The sequence below is a fragment of the Myotis davidii genome, unplaced genomic scaffold (genome assembly GCF_000327345.1).
Source record: "Myotis davidii unplaced genomic scaffold, ASM32734v1 scaffold292, whole genome shotgun sequence".
Lineage (NCBI taxonomy): Eukaryota > Metazoa > Chordata > Mammalia > Chiroptera > Vespertilionidae > Myotis > Myotis davidii.
This window is the reverse complement of record NW_006285042.1, coordinates 3,553,185-3,568,429: the sequence shown is the minus strand read 5'-3', so window position 1 is coordinate 3,568,429 and position 15,245 is coordinate 3,553,185. Positions and strand designations below refer to the sequence as shown.

Here is a 15,245-nt window from a genome sequence, read left to right as displayed (position 1 = left end):
TTTTTTTCTTCCAGATTGAAGACTGATTCTTCTTTAGCCCTGACTTATGGCCAACTTTCACATGTCTTGTGCCTGTGTTGTAATCAAATCCCACTTTGAAAAAAATACTTTTTCTTTTTTCTTTTTTAAATAGCACGTATTTAATAGAGATTTCTCTTTTTTTTTTTTTTTTATTAAATCCTCATCTGAGGATATTTTTCCATTGATTTCTAGAAAGAATGGAAGAGAGAGGGAAAGACAGGGAGAAATGTCACAGGCCAGGGAGGAGTCTGCAACCGAGGCACATGCTCCTGACTGGAATCGAACCCGGGACACTTTGGTCCGCAGGACGACACTCTATCCACTGAGCCAGATTGGTTAGGGAGATAAAAAATATTTTATTTAGTTATATGCTACTTCCTTCTTCTTGAGATATCACATTCAATACATTTGTTACTATAATTAGTACATGTTCCATCTTCCCTTGCAAGGAATTCCTACAAAAATGTGCATTTTAAAATTCTAAATTTGTTTAATGGCAGTCAAGCAGAAAAAAAAAATCAATAGTCACAACAACTATTTTCGGGTGTATAAGGATTTTACCAACATCCTCAAGCTGATAGTGACATTTTGCATTTTTGCATCCAACTGCATTTTCTTCGAACTATCATTTCCTCCTTAAACTTAAAAAAAAATTACAAAATAAGAATGTCTAAATACACCACTGTGCTACATAGCACATTTTGCAGTTTGGAAGCAATGGCATAAGCAGTGAGTCAGCCAGCACGTACTAAGTACCTACTGTGTGCCATGTGCTGTACTAGGCCTTAAGGAAACCAAGGAGAAGATCACTTTGAGCAGTTCCCTGGCTGGTGGGGACAGAGGACGTGAAAAACCAATGACGACGCAATGGTATGTGTGCCAGGTGAGCTCAGGGAGTAATTCCCCTGCACTGGGGTGGAGAAGGATTTCCAGACGGTGACAGCCTAGCCACAGGTCCCGAGAGACGGGAACTCACCAGGTGAAGCACACGGAAGGAACAGTGGGCGAGGAGAAGGCCACACAGCCAAGCAGAGAAGCAAGAGCGCAGGATCTGAGATGAGATGCAGGGTCGGCGCTGGGGCCCAGGGCTGTGTGACCAGAGGTGGGTGATAATGTTGGTGACACAGGTGGGGGCCAAGCAGACCAGAGATTTGCGTGAGACCTTGAGTTTTAACTTGATCCTGAGGGCAGGGGCAGGGTCATTGAAGATTTGGAAATGAACTGCACTGCCACTTGCTCCAAGTAAAAGTAAGACATTCCTATGTGTGAACCACAGGAAAACTACCCAGGCCCGCACTGGGTTCTGTGCGCATTTGGACGAAAGGACAACAATCTCAATGATGTGGTTTCCCAGACCACCGAAGATAACAAACAGCACATGTAACCATTTCTCTGTATCTATATGAGCTAACAGATGAATAGATGCTGACTACAGCTAGTGTGCTATAATCATTTCACAGCTGTATTGGTAATACAAATCATTATGCTAGACACCTTAAACCAGTGGGTCTCAACCTTGGCTGCACATTAGAGTCACCTGGAAACCTTTTTAAAATCCTGATTTCTGGGCCTCATCCTCTGGAAATTCTGTTTCTTTGTTATGGGGTGGGGCCACAACATTAGTAACAAAGAAACAGAATTTCCAGAGGATGAGGCCCAGAAATCACGATTTTAAAGAGATGCCCAGGTGATTCTAATGTGTAGCCAAGGTTGAGAACCGCTACCTTAAAGTTATACAGGGCTGTGTATCAATTATACCTCAATAAACTCAAAGGAAAAAGGAAAGAGCCCATGAGAAGGGAGAGAAATGGAAGCTGCAGAAAGCAAGAACCCTGACAATAGCACAAGCTGATGGTGTGAGAACACCAGGTGGGGATGCAGGGGCCACGCAGGCTGGGGGGCCCCTCATGGGCACCTGTGAGGCGACTGTGAGGAATACATGACTTGATATTTGTAAAGATTTGACACCATGTAGGCACTAAACAAGTCTGCTCTGATGTTATACTTCTGGCAGTGCCAAGAATAACTGACCCTCTAGTTAGATGGATAAAGCGAGGCCCATGGATGAGCCCCTGGCCCCAGGCCAGTAAGTGGAAGAGGCTCAACCAGGATGGGTGTTCTCCTTTTCTATGGAGTCTAATTTCTTTGCACGTTTCCACACTCTTCCAAATATTACAGGATGTTCCATTTGAGAAGGCAGGTAAATGTGACTAAATATAAGGAAGAGTTGCAATTTAAGAATGATTCTTGCCTGGCCGACGTGGTTCAGTGGTTGAGTGTTGACCTATGAACCAGGAGGTCACTGTTCGATTCCCAGTCAGGGCACATGCCCGGATTGTGGACTCGGTCCCCAGTGTGGGGCATGCAGGAGGCAGCTGGTCAATGATTCTCTCTCATCATTGATGTTTTTATCTTTCTCTCCCTCTCTCTTCCTCTCTGATATCAATAAAAATATATACTTTTAAAAAAAAGAATAATTCTCACGTACAATATGAATTAAAATGAAAAGCTGGTGGTTGAAGGGTGCGTTTCTTGTTAGCTACTGGCTGCCTGAGTTCTGGGCTGTCCCAGAAAGAGGCTGGACTATGGCAACAAGCTGCCCTTTCTCACTGAGGGGCCTCTGGGGATTTGGGCACAGGGGAACTTGTCCTTGAGCTTGAAGTTTCTTTGCTGCTAGCTCACACCAAATCAAATAAGCCAGAATAAAACCCATGTAGCCCTCCCAAAGTCCTCCGTCGACCTATCTCATAAACTAGCGCCCGCTTGAATCTCTCTCTCTCTCTCTCTCTCTCTCTCTCTCTCTCTCTCTCTCTCTCGTTTGTCCAAATCCTCTACCCAGTACTCCAGTCCCTACATTGGAACTGGATCTCCATGCTCAATCTCTGTGGGAAAATGCTAGGGCTGCCCTACTCTTGTCATTTCCCTGGGGGGGTTGTACTGTCCCCTCACCTGCTCCCCACTTTCCGTATAAACATATGCCCTTTGTAGGCATGGTCCCTGCATTAACGAGCCTCTACTGAAATTTCCAGCTGATTTCCGATCCCTCATCACCTGAGTGCACATCCCAGCACAGACAGCTTCCAGATAACGAACTAGGACAGTTGTGTTTGTGGACACTGTGACCAAAGCCATTTGGCTGTCCTCCCCAGAGACAGTCTTTGTACCCAGGACAAATATAACCACATTTCCCTGAAAAACAATATTGCATGCAGCCCTAAGGGTAAATTGTGTTTGGCTTTCCTTCTGCACAAAAGTCAATGGGAATCAGATTTGCCATGGCCCATGTCTCATGAGTTGGCCGAAGGCCAAGCACATACTCACGCGGACATGCTTTTTCTATGTCCATACAAAGGTTTCCATGTGCACTTAAGAGGTACAGGAGGCTGCTCTCTGAAAATAAATAAATAACTACACTTTTTTGACGTAGTCTCATGTCTGTAAAAGCAGAACTGATCATTTGAAATGTTCACATCATTCACTGGAGAACTGTGAGAAATGAATTATATCTGTAAGCCTTTGTGAAGATGAAAGGGATATTACTAAAGAATGTACAGCATTCTAACACACAATCACTTAGCTCTAGTCCTGCTCTTAAAACATAGTTTTGTGGGACTTGATTTCGTTTTAAAATAACCCAGGCGCCCAAAAGTACATTAGGAGTTTTTATAGTTTTAAGGCTCCATGAAAACCTTCCCTGAAACTGCTGGGGACAAAGCCGACATCTGTTAGCGTGAGAGACACCTTTGTTTCTAGAATGTGAGCCTTGTGATCAAACCTGACACAAGCCAGGGCATTTAAAAGTTAACGGTGCTGCTTCATTCTAAATGCATTTTCCACAAAGTCTGGATTTTAAAGACAAAGTTGACTTTAATTTTCAACTCTCTGGCTTTTTTCAATCAGAGTTATAGTCACACAGTTATTTAAACAAATGTCTTTGAACTTCCTTAATTTAAAGAAGTGACCCTTAGGTTAATGAACGCTGTAAAATGCTTATTGTTTGAGCACGTGAATTGACTTCCGTTCTGTAAGGGGGTATGGTGAAGCCTAAAGTCTCACAGAGGAAACCCAAGATACTTTTACTCTTATACCGCGCCGACTGCTTATGGGTCAGGATTGGCAAATTTTCCTTTTTATCCCTTTATTAAAAGTGCCCTAAGTTAAGCTGCTCATAAAAAATGGATGGTAGTCGAATTTCCATTACTAAGAAAATAACACCCAAGTCTATAAAATGCAAACAGAGGCATGCAGCATGTGATAAATTAAAGGCAAGTTGGGTGGATGATGTTTTCAACAAGTTCATGATATGGACCCCATAGATCAGCGGTTCTCAACCTGTGGGTCGCGACCCCTTTGGCGGTCAAATGACCCTTTCACAGGGGTCACCTAAGACCATTCTGCATATCAGATATTTACATTATGATTCATAACAGTAGCAAATTACAGTTATGAAGTAGCAAGGAAAATCATTTTCTTTTCGGTTGGGTCACAACATGAGGAACTGTATTTAAAGGGCCAGAAGGTTGAGAGCCACTGCCACAGAGTGTCTCTCCACAGTAAGTGGGTGAAGAAAATGTGGACGTCACCACCCTATTCAGGCACTAGTGTCAATGGGAGGTGCTTTTGCATTTACTGACCAACTCAAGCCTCCAATAGGGCACATCAGAGCATTTTGTAAATGGCACAAGATCTTAATGATTCTACATAATAATGTGCTTTCATATTGGCAGTAATCAATTACCTTTTTTAAAAAATAGAAGTTTTCTTTTAATATTTTAAAATTTATCTTTATTGTTGAAAGTATTACAGATGTCCCCCTTTTCCCCCACTGACCTCCTCCACCCAGAACTGCCCCCACTCCAGGCCTTCACCACCCTATTGTCTGTGTCCATGGGTTCTGCATATATACATACAAGTTCTTCGGTTGATTTCTTCCCACCTACCTACCCACCCACCCTGCCTTCCCTCTGAGATTTGACAGTCTGTTCCATGCTTCTAAGTCTCTGGATTTATTTTGTTCAGTTTATTTTGTTCTGTTCATTAGACTAAGCAATTATCTTAATACAAAAAACAGCTTTATTATATGTTCCTAAGACCAACAATGGTTCTCACCAGAGGTGTGCACCGAATCACCAGGAAACATTTTTTTTTTTTAAAGAGCTCTCTGTCCTTCCATGGGAGAGTCTAATTATAAGTCTGGTATGGGGTTGGGATGATGATACATGATAGGTAGGTAGGTAGATAGATAGATAGATAGATAGATAGAAATAGATGATAGGTAGATAGACAGATAGGTAGATAAACAGACAGGGAGATGGATGGGTAAATAGATAGGTAGACAGACAGACACATTTTAATTCCACAAACAACTGTGATGGGCTCCTCACTACTCATCTTAAATGGTATATGGCCAGTTTATTCATTTGCCCTCTTAGCCAGGCGGGGCTGCACGAGGTGATGAGCTCATTCAGAAGACGAGGCCGTGTCCCTGAGGAGCCTGCGGTCTAGTTGAAGAGGCAGACACATAAAACAGCATCACAATTCACCTGACAGGTGCTGACACAGGGGTAGGAGAGGAAAGAGAACACTAATTCCATCCGGAAGAACTGCAGAAGGTCCACAGAGGAGGGGGCCCTGGAGCTGGGTCTTATTCCATGTGGAGGCTTTTCCTGGTGGTGATGGGGGATGCAGACGGTGCCCTCACGTAGAAGGAGTGGCATGATGAAATTACATGTGTTCCTGGGGTGTATTGAGAAGTGCAGAGTGACCAGACCACGGGACGTGTGCGTGAAGGGGATGGGGAGAAGGAAGGGCAGTTAGGGTGGGGATGTGAGGTGCATCCATGTAGGAGAGGTGCGATAGGCAAAACAAACAAACACAAACAGAATGAGGGTCGCCTCCAAGCCTCCTTTGCAATGCCCGGGGGGGGCTCCCCCAATACTAAATGTTTCATTTGTAAAAACATTTCGAGTTTTGTTTTTTAAAAAGCCCTCTGTCAATTACACTTTTCAAATGATCCTCGTGACCATATTAAATCAAATATTACAAAAGATGAGTTATTTTAATTTTACTGTTTCCATTAAAGGTATATATTGATCCTCATTAAAAAGCATCATTTCCCAAAATACTCAGAAAAGCAAGTTATGAAATCCCTATGCTTAAATATTTAAGGTCACTGTCAGTTCAAAATGGTCTGAAACTCATTCTGAGGGTGTGTGTGTGGGGGGGGGGGGAGTGGGGAGTATGAGGTGGAAGAGGACCTATTTCTCCATCACTAAAAAGCAGGCCGCCTGTGGTGGGTCACATGGATCCAGCAAATATAGCATCGGTGTCTAATAGTGGCCCTGACCCAGCCGCTCGGCACAGATACACAGCTAGTGACGACTGAGTCATAGCAGTGCTACTGGGGGTCTAATAATGTTCCTATTCTAGTGTGAACTCTTGACAAGGATGGTTAGCATCTCTTATTAGTTTAATGCTTTACCTGTGACAGTCTCACCAGAAACTGCTTTTGCCGCTGCAGTGATTTAATCTCTCCGTATTTCATTTCCTGGAGAGACCCTAGCGGAGAAAACAGCCTTCCCGATTCGGAAGCAGGTGACTGCCCCTCCACCACTGCCTTCTCTGATCAGGCCCGCACACTCCAGACAGGTAGGTGACAGAAAGCCTGGAGTCAGTCACCTTTGTGGCTATTCTGACATGTTGTCCAGGAGCCTCTGCTCTTTTGTTTCTATTCCCCGGAGGCCTCGGTCCCTGTCATAGCCTCGCATTGCCCTGGAAGCAGATCATTCCCCAGCACAAATTCTCAGCTAGACTGGCCTATGCAGAGAGAAGGAGAGGAGAAGGGAGGGCGGAGAAGAGAAAGTGGGGAGAAGCAGAGCACTTACTCCCACTTGGTAGCTATTTCTGAGGGTCTGTAACACTGGTCCTCACCCTGGCTGTCCATTAGATATTCTGGGAGCTTTTAGCAAATACCAATAGCGTGGCCCCGCTCCATGGACTCTGATCTAAGTTGCCTGGGGTGGGCCCAGAGACTGCTATGCTTTGAACGCTCTCCAAGTGATTCTAATGTGTGGCCAAGTCGAGAACCAGCACGCTGACTCTTTGGAGGACACAGGAATAGCTATGCTGTGTCCATTGCCCTCAAAATGCTTCGAGTCTGGTTGGGAAAAAAAGACTCAAATGGAGGATGATCCCAGGTAGGCTACCATTAAATACACACTGGGCGGCGAGTTCTGGTAGTGTCCTGGGGAAAGGCAGGGCTTGAGACCATTGAGGAAGATATGAAGATGGGATATGTGCTGGGCCTTGAAACAGGCTGGATTTTCATTATGTTTCCTCTCCATCCACACCGCCACCCCAGCCAAGAGCCTTCTAAGTGGATTTCATTTTTGGGAGCTTCCATTCTCGCCTCTCTCCTGTCTGTTCTTCCCATGATGATGATTGTGCCTTGAAATCATCAGTCCTATCATGTCACACCCCTTCCTAAAACCGAAGGCTCCCCGAGAGCTCGTAGAAGAGAAGCCAAACCTCAGTCCCTTCATGATTGACTGAGGATCCTTGTGCATATAAAACGTATGATGTTTATGAAAGAAACACTGAAATACATATTTTCTTACCCATGTACTGACTTCCATCTAAAGACATATTCACATATTCAGATGTGATATGATCACTTTTAACATGAATATTTAAAAATGAATTTCTCTTTGGAAAAATTGCTCTCAATGAATGAAATGGCATATTCAATTTAATTTTAAAACATATATTCTGACTACATGTTAGGCACTGGGAAGACACCATGGAAGATACAATGATGAAGACTCCCCATTCGCAATGGAATATGACAACATAAAAAATGCTGGGTTAAATTTTGCCATTGTCAAAAAGAGCTGGATTCCAGGTTATAAATCACCCATTTTACTGAGTGAGCTCTTACTTGTCTCAGTTTCCTTATGTAACCTGGGGAAATAGTATTTACTTACAGAGTAAGTAAGAGTGGCTGCAAGAATTAATGATGTAACATGTAAATACTGAAGTTTGGTGCCTAAGACATAACAGACATTAAAGAAAGTACGTTCCTTTTCTTTTAAGACACTTAATGTTTAGTTATTTTATATATGTTTGTGAGGCCTGACTTATACAACAGAACTTTAAAATTAACTTCTTGCATATAAAATCTGCTATCACCCATTTTTAATATTTCATGGGAAATGTAAGTGTGTATTTTTAAACATCTGCATAGTACTCCTACTCTCACAGGTGTAATTGACTTTTACTCATTTCCAATGCGGGTTTAAGCCCAGCTACCTTTCCCTCTTCACATTATCAGATGGTGATGCTAGTGACCAATGAAATGCCCCAAAGGCTAGAAACAAACGAGAAGAGATATCCTGGACATAGAGGACACAGATATTTAAGTTTTAAGTAATCAAGCTTTGATATTTATGCAAGTGAACAATCTGCTAGTTCCTAAAAATGGCTTCTACCAAAATGTATTCTTGCTTGTTCTCTGTATCTTTTCCAAAGGTTCTTCCTGAACCAAGCAAGCCATTTCATAAAAATTCCCATCTATCAATATAGAAAAACCAGAATTCATTTTGCCTTTGGAAATATGAGTGGTTGCAAAGAATAAAAACACTCAGAACTGATTCTAATGATCTGAAAAAGCAAAACAAAACCAAGCTTTGTTTTAGAAACAAAGACTTTGTCCTGGTTCAGCCCACTCTTCAGCTCAGTCTGTGGTTTATTCCCAGGAGGTCAAAGTTGCTCTTCAATTACAGTAAAAACTACTAAGAAAATCTAGTGCCACCTTCAGAGTACTTTTACGTTTTAACATGAATCTGTTTTTCCTTGTGACATTTTGTTTTAAAAGTACAGTTATTTCTATAATAATATTGTCATTTTTAAAACCGATAGTTCTAAAAGCAGATTATTTATCACATTTTAATCTCTCCCTTAGAAAAAAAAATATTTATGTGAATCTCAGGTGTAGTTGGTGAACCATAAAGTGCTAAAACAGCACAATGGGCTTCATAATAAATTCCAAGGAAAATACTGTATTTACCTGTTTTATAGCTAAGAAAATGTTCAATAGGAACTACTTTTACAATATAAGGAATATTTCAGAGAATAAGGATAAATTTATTTTTTAATTAAAAAGAAAATCTGTTCTAAATTTTTATCAAGTTCACTCTCCTGCATCAAGACTGATAATCCCCCACTCAAGAATACACACACAAGTACATACATAAAGATCTACTAATGCATGCAAATGTATGCGTGTGTGTGTATAACATTATTATATGTCTAAGAGTGAGATGGTTAACAAAACTGCAGCTACTAAGATCAAGATATCATGAAAGTAGAAAATATAGGAAAACATTTTAAATTGCACCAAATATAGTTTTCACACATAGCCAACTGTCCCAGGAAGCATTCATTTCCAAAGCAAATTAATTCACATAAAAAGTCTCCTCCATTAGGTAACCATTCTCTCGATTTGCTGTCTTCTGTTGTTAGGACTCTGCGAGGGCAGCCTGAGTTGCTAAAGTAGCTTCTCCTAGGGAAGTTCTGAGGGGCTGGAACTGAAATGTCTTGGTGCTTACATTTGCTTATATAATAGCCTGGCCTTTACCAAAACCACTTCAATACTCAGGGGCATATTTCTCTGGGCCTGGTCCTGTCTCCACCTGTGTTGAAAGATTTTCAAGAAGCACTGGAAAGTCTCCTTTCTCTACACCACCCCTTAGGTTCCCCCACAGGCTAGGCGAGAGGGGGAAGGGAAGCATTAGCTGCAGTGGGGTTTACAGGGCTGAACTAAATCATACATAAAATAGAAAAGATTTTAAATAAAACAGAAAACAATCCTGTATTACCTCAAATCCATGGTTAGTAAGGAATTCCATGTGTGCACATGTACCCATGCCTGTGTGTGTGTATACGTGTGTGTGTGTGTGTGTACACACCTTTTAGTGGATTAGAAAGTCATTACTGAACAGCTACTTTGGCTAGTGGGTCACACAGAAGTATTTCAAACCCAACGATTCCAAAATGGCACCCATGTCTTTCCCTTAAAACTCCTCTGTGCTCCATAGTACAAGACTATTATCTTAGATTCTCAAACTAGAAACCTCAAAGGTCTGCTGTGATTAGTCTACTCCCTGCTTCCTCCTTACCCACTCCTCATGCTCTACTGATGCAGATCCAATGCATCCCTCAACCCCATTCCCATTGCACCACCCACATCAATTTCCAATTACACTCTTGGGACATCCACGTGACTGCTTTTAGCTTATAAATGCTCACCTTCCCACAGCATCGTCTCACTGCTAGAGCCACCCTGCTAGAGTATAGAGTTGTTCATAATGTTACCCTGCTTCAATTTTTTGATGATTCTTTAAACAGCCAACATATCTTAAGTCTTACCATATGCCAGCCATTGTACAAAGCTTCACACATATTACCGTATTTTCTCTTCATAACTATCTCGATAGGTAAAATTATTGTTGCCACTTATAGATGAGAAAATACATGGCCACAGAGTTTAGAGAGCTTGTTCATGGTCACTGGGATGCAGGTGGTAGAGCTGGTTTTCATCTTGGATCATTTCATGCTCTTGACCACACCATAATAAACCTTTCTTCTACCTGTTTCCTAATGATTCTCCAGTCTCTTTTGCAAGGAGCTCGTAGACAGTGAAGTTTTCCACATTCAGTGATTGTACAAGAGTCAAAACCCTTTAAGCCACTGGGGCAGAATGTAAGGTGAGGGCAAGTGGCTCTAACAGATGCCACCTAGAAATGTGTCTCTTATGACCCACACATGGTAATGGAAATATCTTGGTCTCAAGCAAAGAAAAATTAGCCCAACAAATGCTACCAAACTTGTGAGACTACTCTGCCCTATAGAATATGGAAGCACATTTCAGACAGTGGGTGTGTTAATTACACACCAAGTTAATCAGCTTTGCCTCAGCACTACCTTCCACAACGACTCCATGAGGACGCCTGGTCAAGGCTGGGTGGAGAAGTAGCAGACACAGACATGGGGATGGAATAACTCGGACTGCAGTTGTAGTCATAGCCTTGCTTGATAAAGGAACAGCCATATCAGTCATAGAACTCACCAGAAGAAACAAGCACATGAAAAAAGAAGAAAAGCTTAGATATTGCTAAAACTGCCCTGACATATTCTACACACAACTGTTAGATAAATATTTTATTGTTACTCCAGGAAAAGCTTTTAAAAGGAATACATACGCCAGCAATTATGGGGAAGGGAATGTCTCCTTCTCAGAGCTGGGAGGACTGTCGGCTCTCGCCTGCTAAGGAGAGGGTGGGTGGAAGCACACCAGCATGTGGGCTCAGACCTTCTCATGGGCACCGGACGGGCCCGAGTCCCAGGCAACAACTCTTCCTTATGTGTTAACAGAAAACACACACGAATCTCTCCTATGCAGCCTTCTGCGTGATTTGAATAAATCAGAGGCACTGGCTCATGTGTGCCCACTGTTGTGTTTCTGCCTAACAATTATCCAAACCCCACCTTGGCCCTAGCTGGGTTGGCTCGATGGATAGAGCATTGGCCTGTGGACTGAAGAGTCCCAGGTTCGATAGTGGTCAAGGGCACATGCCTGGGTTGCGGGCTCGATCCCCAGTAGGGGGTGTGCGAGAGGCAGCCAATCAATGATTCTCTCTCATCATTGATGTTTCTATCTCTCCCTCTCCCTTCTTCTCTGAAATCAGTAAAATTGCATTTAAACAAAAACACATCCAACCTTGAAGAAGACCTGGCTCCCTGAAGTGGGTGGTCCAATTGTTGGGGCTGGTGCTCAGCTCTACACTGCTAGCCCCTGCTATCCAGGCCTCAACCACTTCTGCTTGGAAAATTTAGACAGATATTCCACATCATGATCTTGTTTAAATTAAACTGGAGAAATTGCAGTATCCCAAGTTAATTGGGTGTCTTGGTTCAATGTTAAAGGTATTTAGAGCTTTTATTTTTTATGGGGCGGGGGGGGACACTTACCAGTACTATCTTAAATGCCTTCCTTATAGTCAATACAAGGTATTGAAGTGTGTATGTGTGTGTGCGTGTGTGTGTGCGATGTTCACATGTCCCTGCTATAAGAGGCTGCTTACATCATCAAAATATTACTATGAAAAGTGATCTTTGACAGCCAATTAACTATTATGAGAAAAGTATTATTTCTGAAATATTCAAATTTAAAAACCTGTTATTCCACTCAAAGTTACACATTTGGGATTTCACCTACAATTTGAAATGATAGAGAAATTGCTGCTTTAAAAGCCATCAACACAGTGCATACATAGTCATAAACGTGTCAGAAGCAGATGTATTTTATTAATAGCATCTGAAAGCATAAATACAAGTACAAATTGTGGAAATACTCATCCCCCTGTTACAGAAAGCCAAGAAGTAAATCCTAACCCTTAGCATTTTTTAAACCTACAGAGGGGCTCTATAGTAGTTTCATTCCTTTTCTTAAATGATCTTTAAAAATATACATGAGTCAGTTAAGAAAGGCATTTACTTGAATTAAAACGATAATTCTGCCAGGACCTCAGTATAATTACTTGTGGGTGGCAGAAGTTTTAAATGAGGCTAAGTTAGGGATTCTAGTTTATTTATCTATTTATTTATTTTTTTTTTACTCTACCACTGTAATTAGAGAAGCCTGGGGTTCCTGTTAAAATTGTGCCTTGTCATGGAACATCACACCTACGTGCTTTAATGACAAGCCCTATTGGCATATTTTTTTATTGACCAAAAATGTGGGCTATAATGCACACATACATCAATCCAGCCTCCTTCCTCCACACACACACACACACACACACACACTGTCATATTTGTTTTGTTCCTTTCATAGCCCTGACATTTTCACCCCTAATATTGTACTGTTCCAATTTATGTCAATGTCTTCAATGTCAAAGACAAAATGATTTTAGTCACAAAATCTGGTAACTTATTTCATGAAAGAACTCAAAACACACTACCTTCAAAATCTCTGCCTGCCTACGCTACCTGAACCAAGAGCTGAAATAGCCACATTTCACATACAAATATGTTTTGCTAAAAATGAGTCATCTTACTGTGGGGCATGTGCTGTAAATGATGCATCCTCTTTGCAGAGCTGACTGTGTCCACAGGCTGCAAGGCATCTCTCTATAAAACCGCAACCAGCTGAGCAACTGAGCTAATGAGTTTCAGGAGACAGAGCATCTATAGAATTTTGGGGAGAATTCTGCATTTAATATCCTTAACGCCAAAATGGGGAGTAATCCCATAGCGTGGCTCTTCTAAAAGTCCAATATAGCACAGAAAAAGTTCCACATGCGAAGTAATTTTATGCTAACCATTTAAGTGGCATTAGAATACTCCCACAGTCATGTTTGTCTAGCTGTCAAGATATTAAACACAAATACATTTTCAAAAGGCACCTGATTGGCCACTAATGTCTGTACCCTGAAACTAAAATATCAGAGGATACTGAGATGTTTTTCACCTTTAATGCTAACAGGAAGACTAAGCATCAGACACAAGCATTCAGCTGCTATTACACAGTGCATACCGTAACAGTGAAAAAATGTTTGTTCAGTTCATTAACTCCATCCATCTTCTGCCACGCTTTAGGAAGTTGTTTCATTAACCAGATGCATTTTCACCCACTGTTCTGAGCACAAAAGAATCACACAGCAAAGCACACTTCCTGCAGCCTAAATACAATCACCGTGTAGTCTTCCAAAAGGTGACTGTGGAATTAAAATCTGCGTTCCCAATTCCTGAACTTCAAAGCAAACACTGAGCGCCCTGTGGACAATGCAGCAGGGTGAACACATACCATGTCTCCCGGCTCGAACGTGAGAGCGCAGGACAAGACCAACAACACACAGACAAACATCCTGCAGGGAAGGATGCCGACGGCAAAGGAGCCAAGAGGGTGGGAAGGATTCAGGCTTGCTTTACCTACCGGCATCGTCCATGTCTCAGGAGTGGCCCGGCGAGCTCTGGAGCCTGGCAGCGGGAAGCCCGGCGCTCCTCCTGGCTAAGGAAGCACCCTGCCCTTCTGCTGATTATCGGTGCTTGCTGGCACACACAGCCTTCTCCATGCGCTGTCTGCAGGAGACACCGCCAGGAAATTTATATCTCCAAGGATGACAAACAGCCATTAGCTCCATTACAGGCTGATTAAGAGAGACTGAGCCTATCAAGTGGATACTTGAATCCTCTGGGGTTTTCACCTCTGTTCTAAGCAAAGGAGAGAAAAAAAAATCACTGCAGTGTGGAGTGGATTGCACGTTTCAGAAAGAAGCACACATGCTATGCAGAGTACATGCTGCTCCCCAAGGTGCCAGAGCAAACAGGAGCAGGGGAGGCAGAGATAATGAAAAGGTAAAGAGGCTCCGTGAACCATACACTAAATGGTCCTCCCCCTTGGGCAGGTCTAAAGGGGATCCAGCCTTCATCCCTGACATCACTGGATGACCCGGCAACTTTTCAATGTGAAATGTGAAAGTTTTCTTGTTATTGTTGTTGGGGGTGAGCAAGGAATGACAGATAAAACATTTTAAAATAAAGGCCATCTTCACTATTCTGCTCTGAGTATATGATAAGAAGCTGAGGCTTGCCATCCCTTCTTGGTTATGTTTTCATCATGACTAGGGTTTCTATTTCCAGTCAGGATTTCTTCCTACCTAGCCCGACAGGGAAAGTCAACGGGCTTTCACTAAATGGCACTAATCATGTGAGACGCAATAGTCAAAAGATGTCCAGGGATGCTACAGATGTTCTAATCTGTAGCCATTCTCAAAAACAGAAATGGGAGCATGAAGAAAAGTGCATTTACGAACACAGAGAACACCATTTCACTGCTTTTCTTTAATTTGGCTATGGAAAGATGACCCTCCAAGATACCTAACACTGCTTACAATATCAAGGCACAATGCCGGGCCGAGTGCTGAAGAAAATCATATGTCCTGTGGCCATTATGATAGGATATTGGAACGTGAGGATAGCACACGTGTATTTTCTGCATTTTCTCAGATACAGTAAAAAAAAAAAAAAAAAAAAAAATACAGCCGAAACCGGTTTGGCTCGGTGATAGAGCATCGGCCTGCAGACTGAAGGGGTCCCAGGTTCGATTCTGGTCAAGGGCATGTGCCTGGGTTGCGGGTATATCCCCAGTGGGAGATGTGCAGAAG

The 15,245-nt window shown here is 42.4% G+C and overlaps 1 protein-coding gene across 1 annotated transcript in view; it reads right to left on the bottom strand.

Moving 5' to 3' along the window:
• The window catches only part of PHACTR2 (phosphatase and actin regulator 2), a 170,513-nt gene extending 156,061 nt beyond the window's left edge, over positions 1 to 14,452 (bottom strand). Inside the window, exon 1 of the mRNA XM_006755389.2 lies at positions 14,015 to 14,452. Within this exon, the coding sequence (XP_006755452.1) occupies positions 14,015 to 14,027 (13 nt within the window). The 5' untranslated portion in view covers positions 14,028 to 14,452. The remainder of the gene's footprint in view (positions 1 to 14,014) is intronic.
• Positions 14,453 to 15,245: the final 793 nt, after the last annotated feature.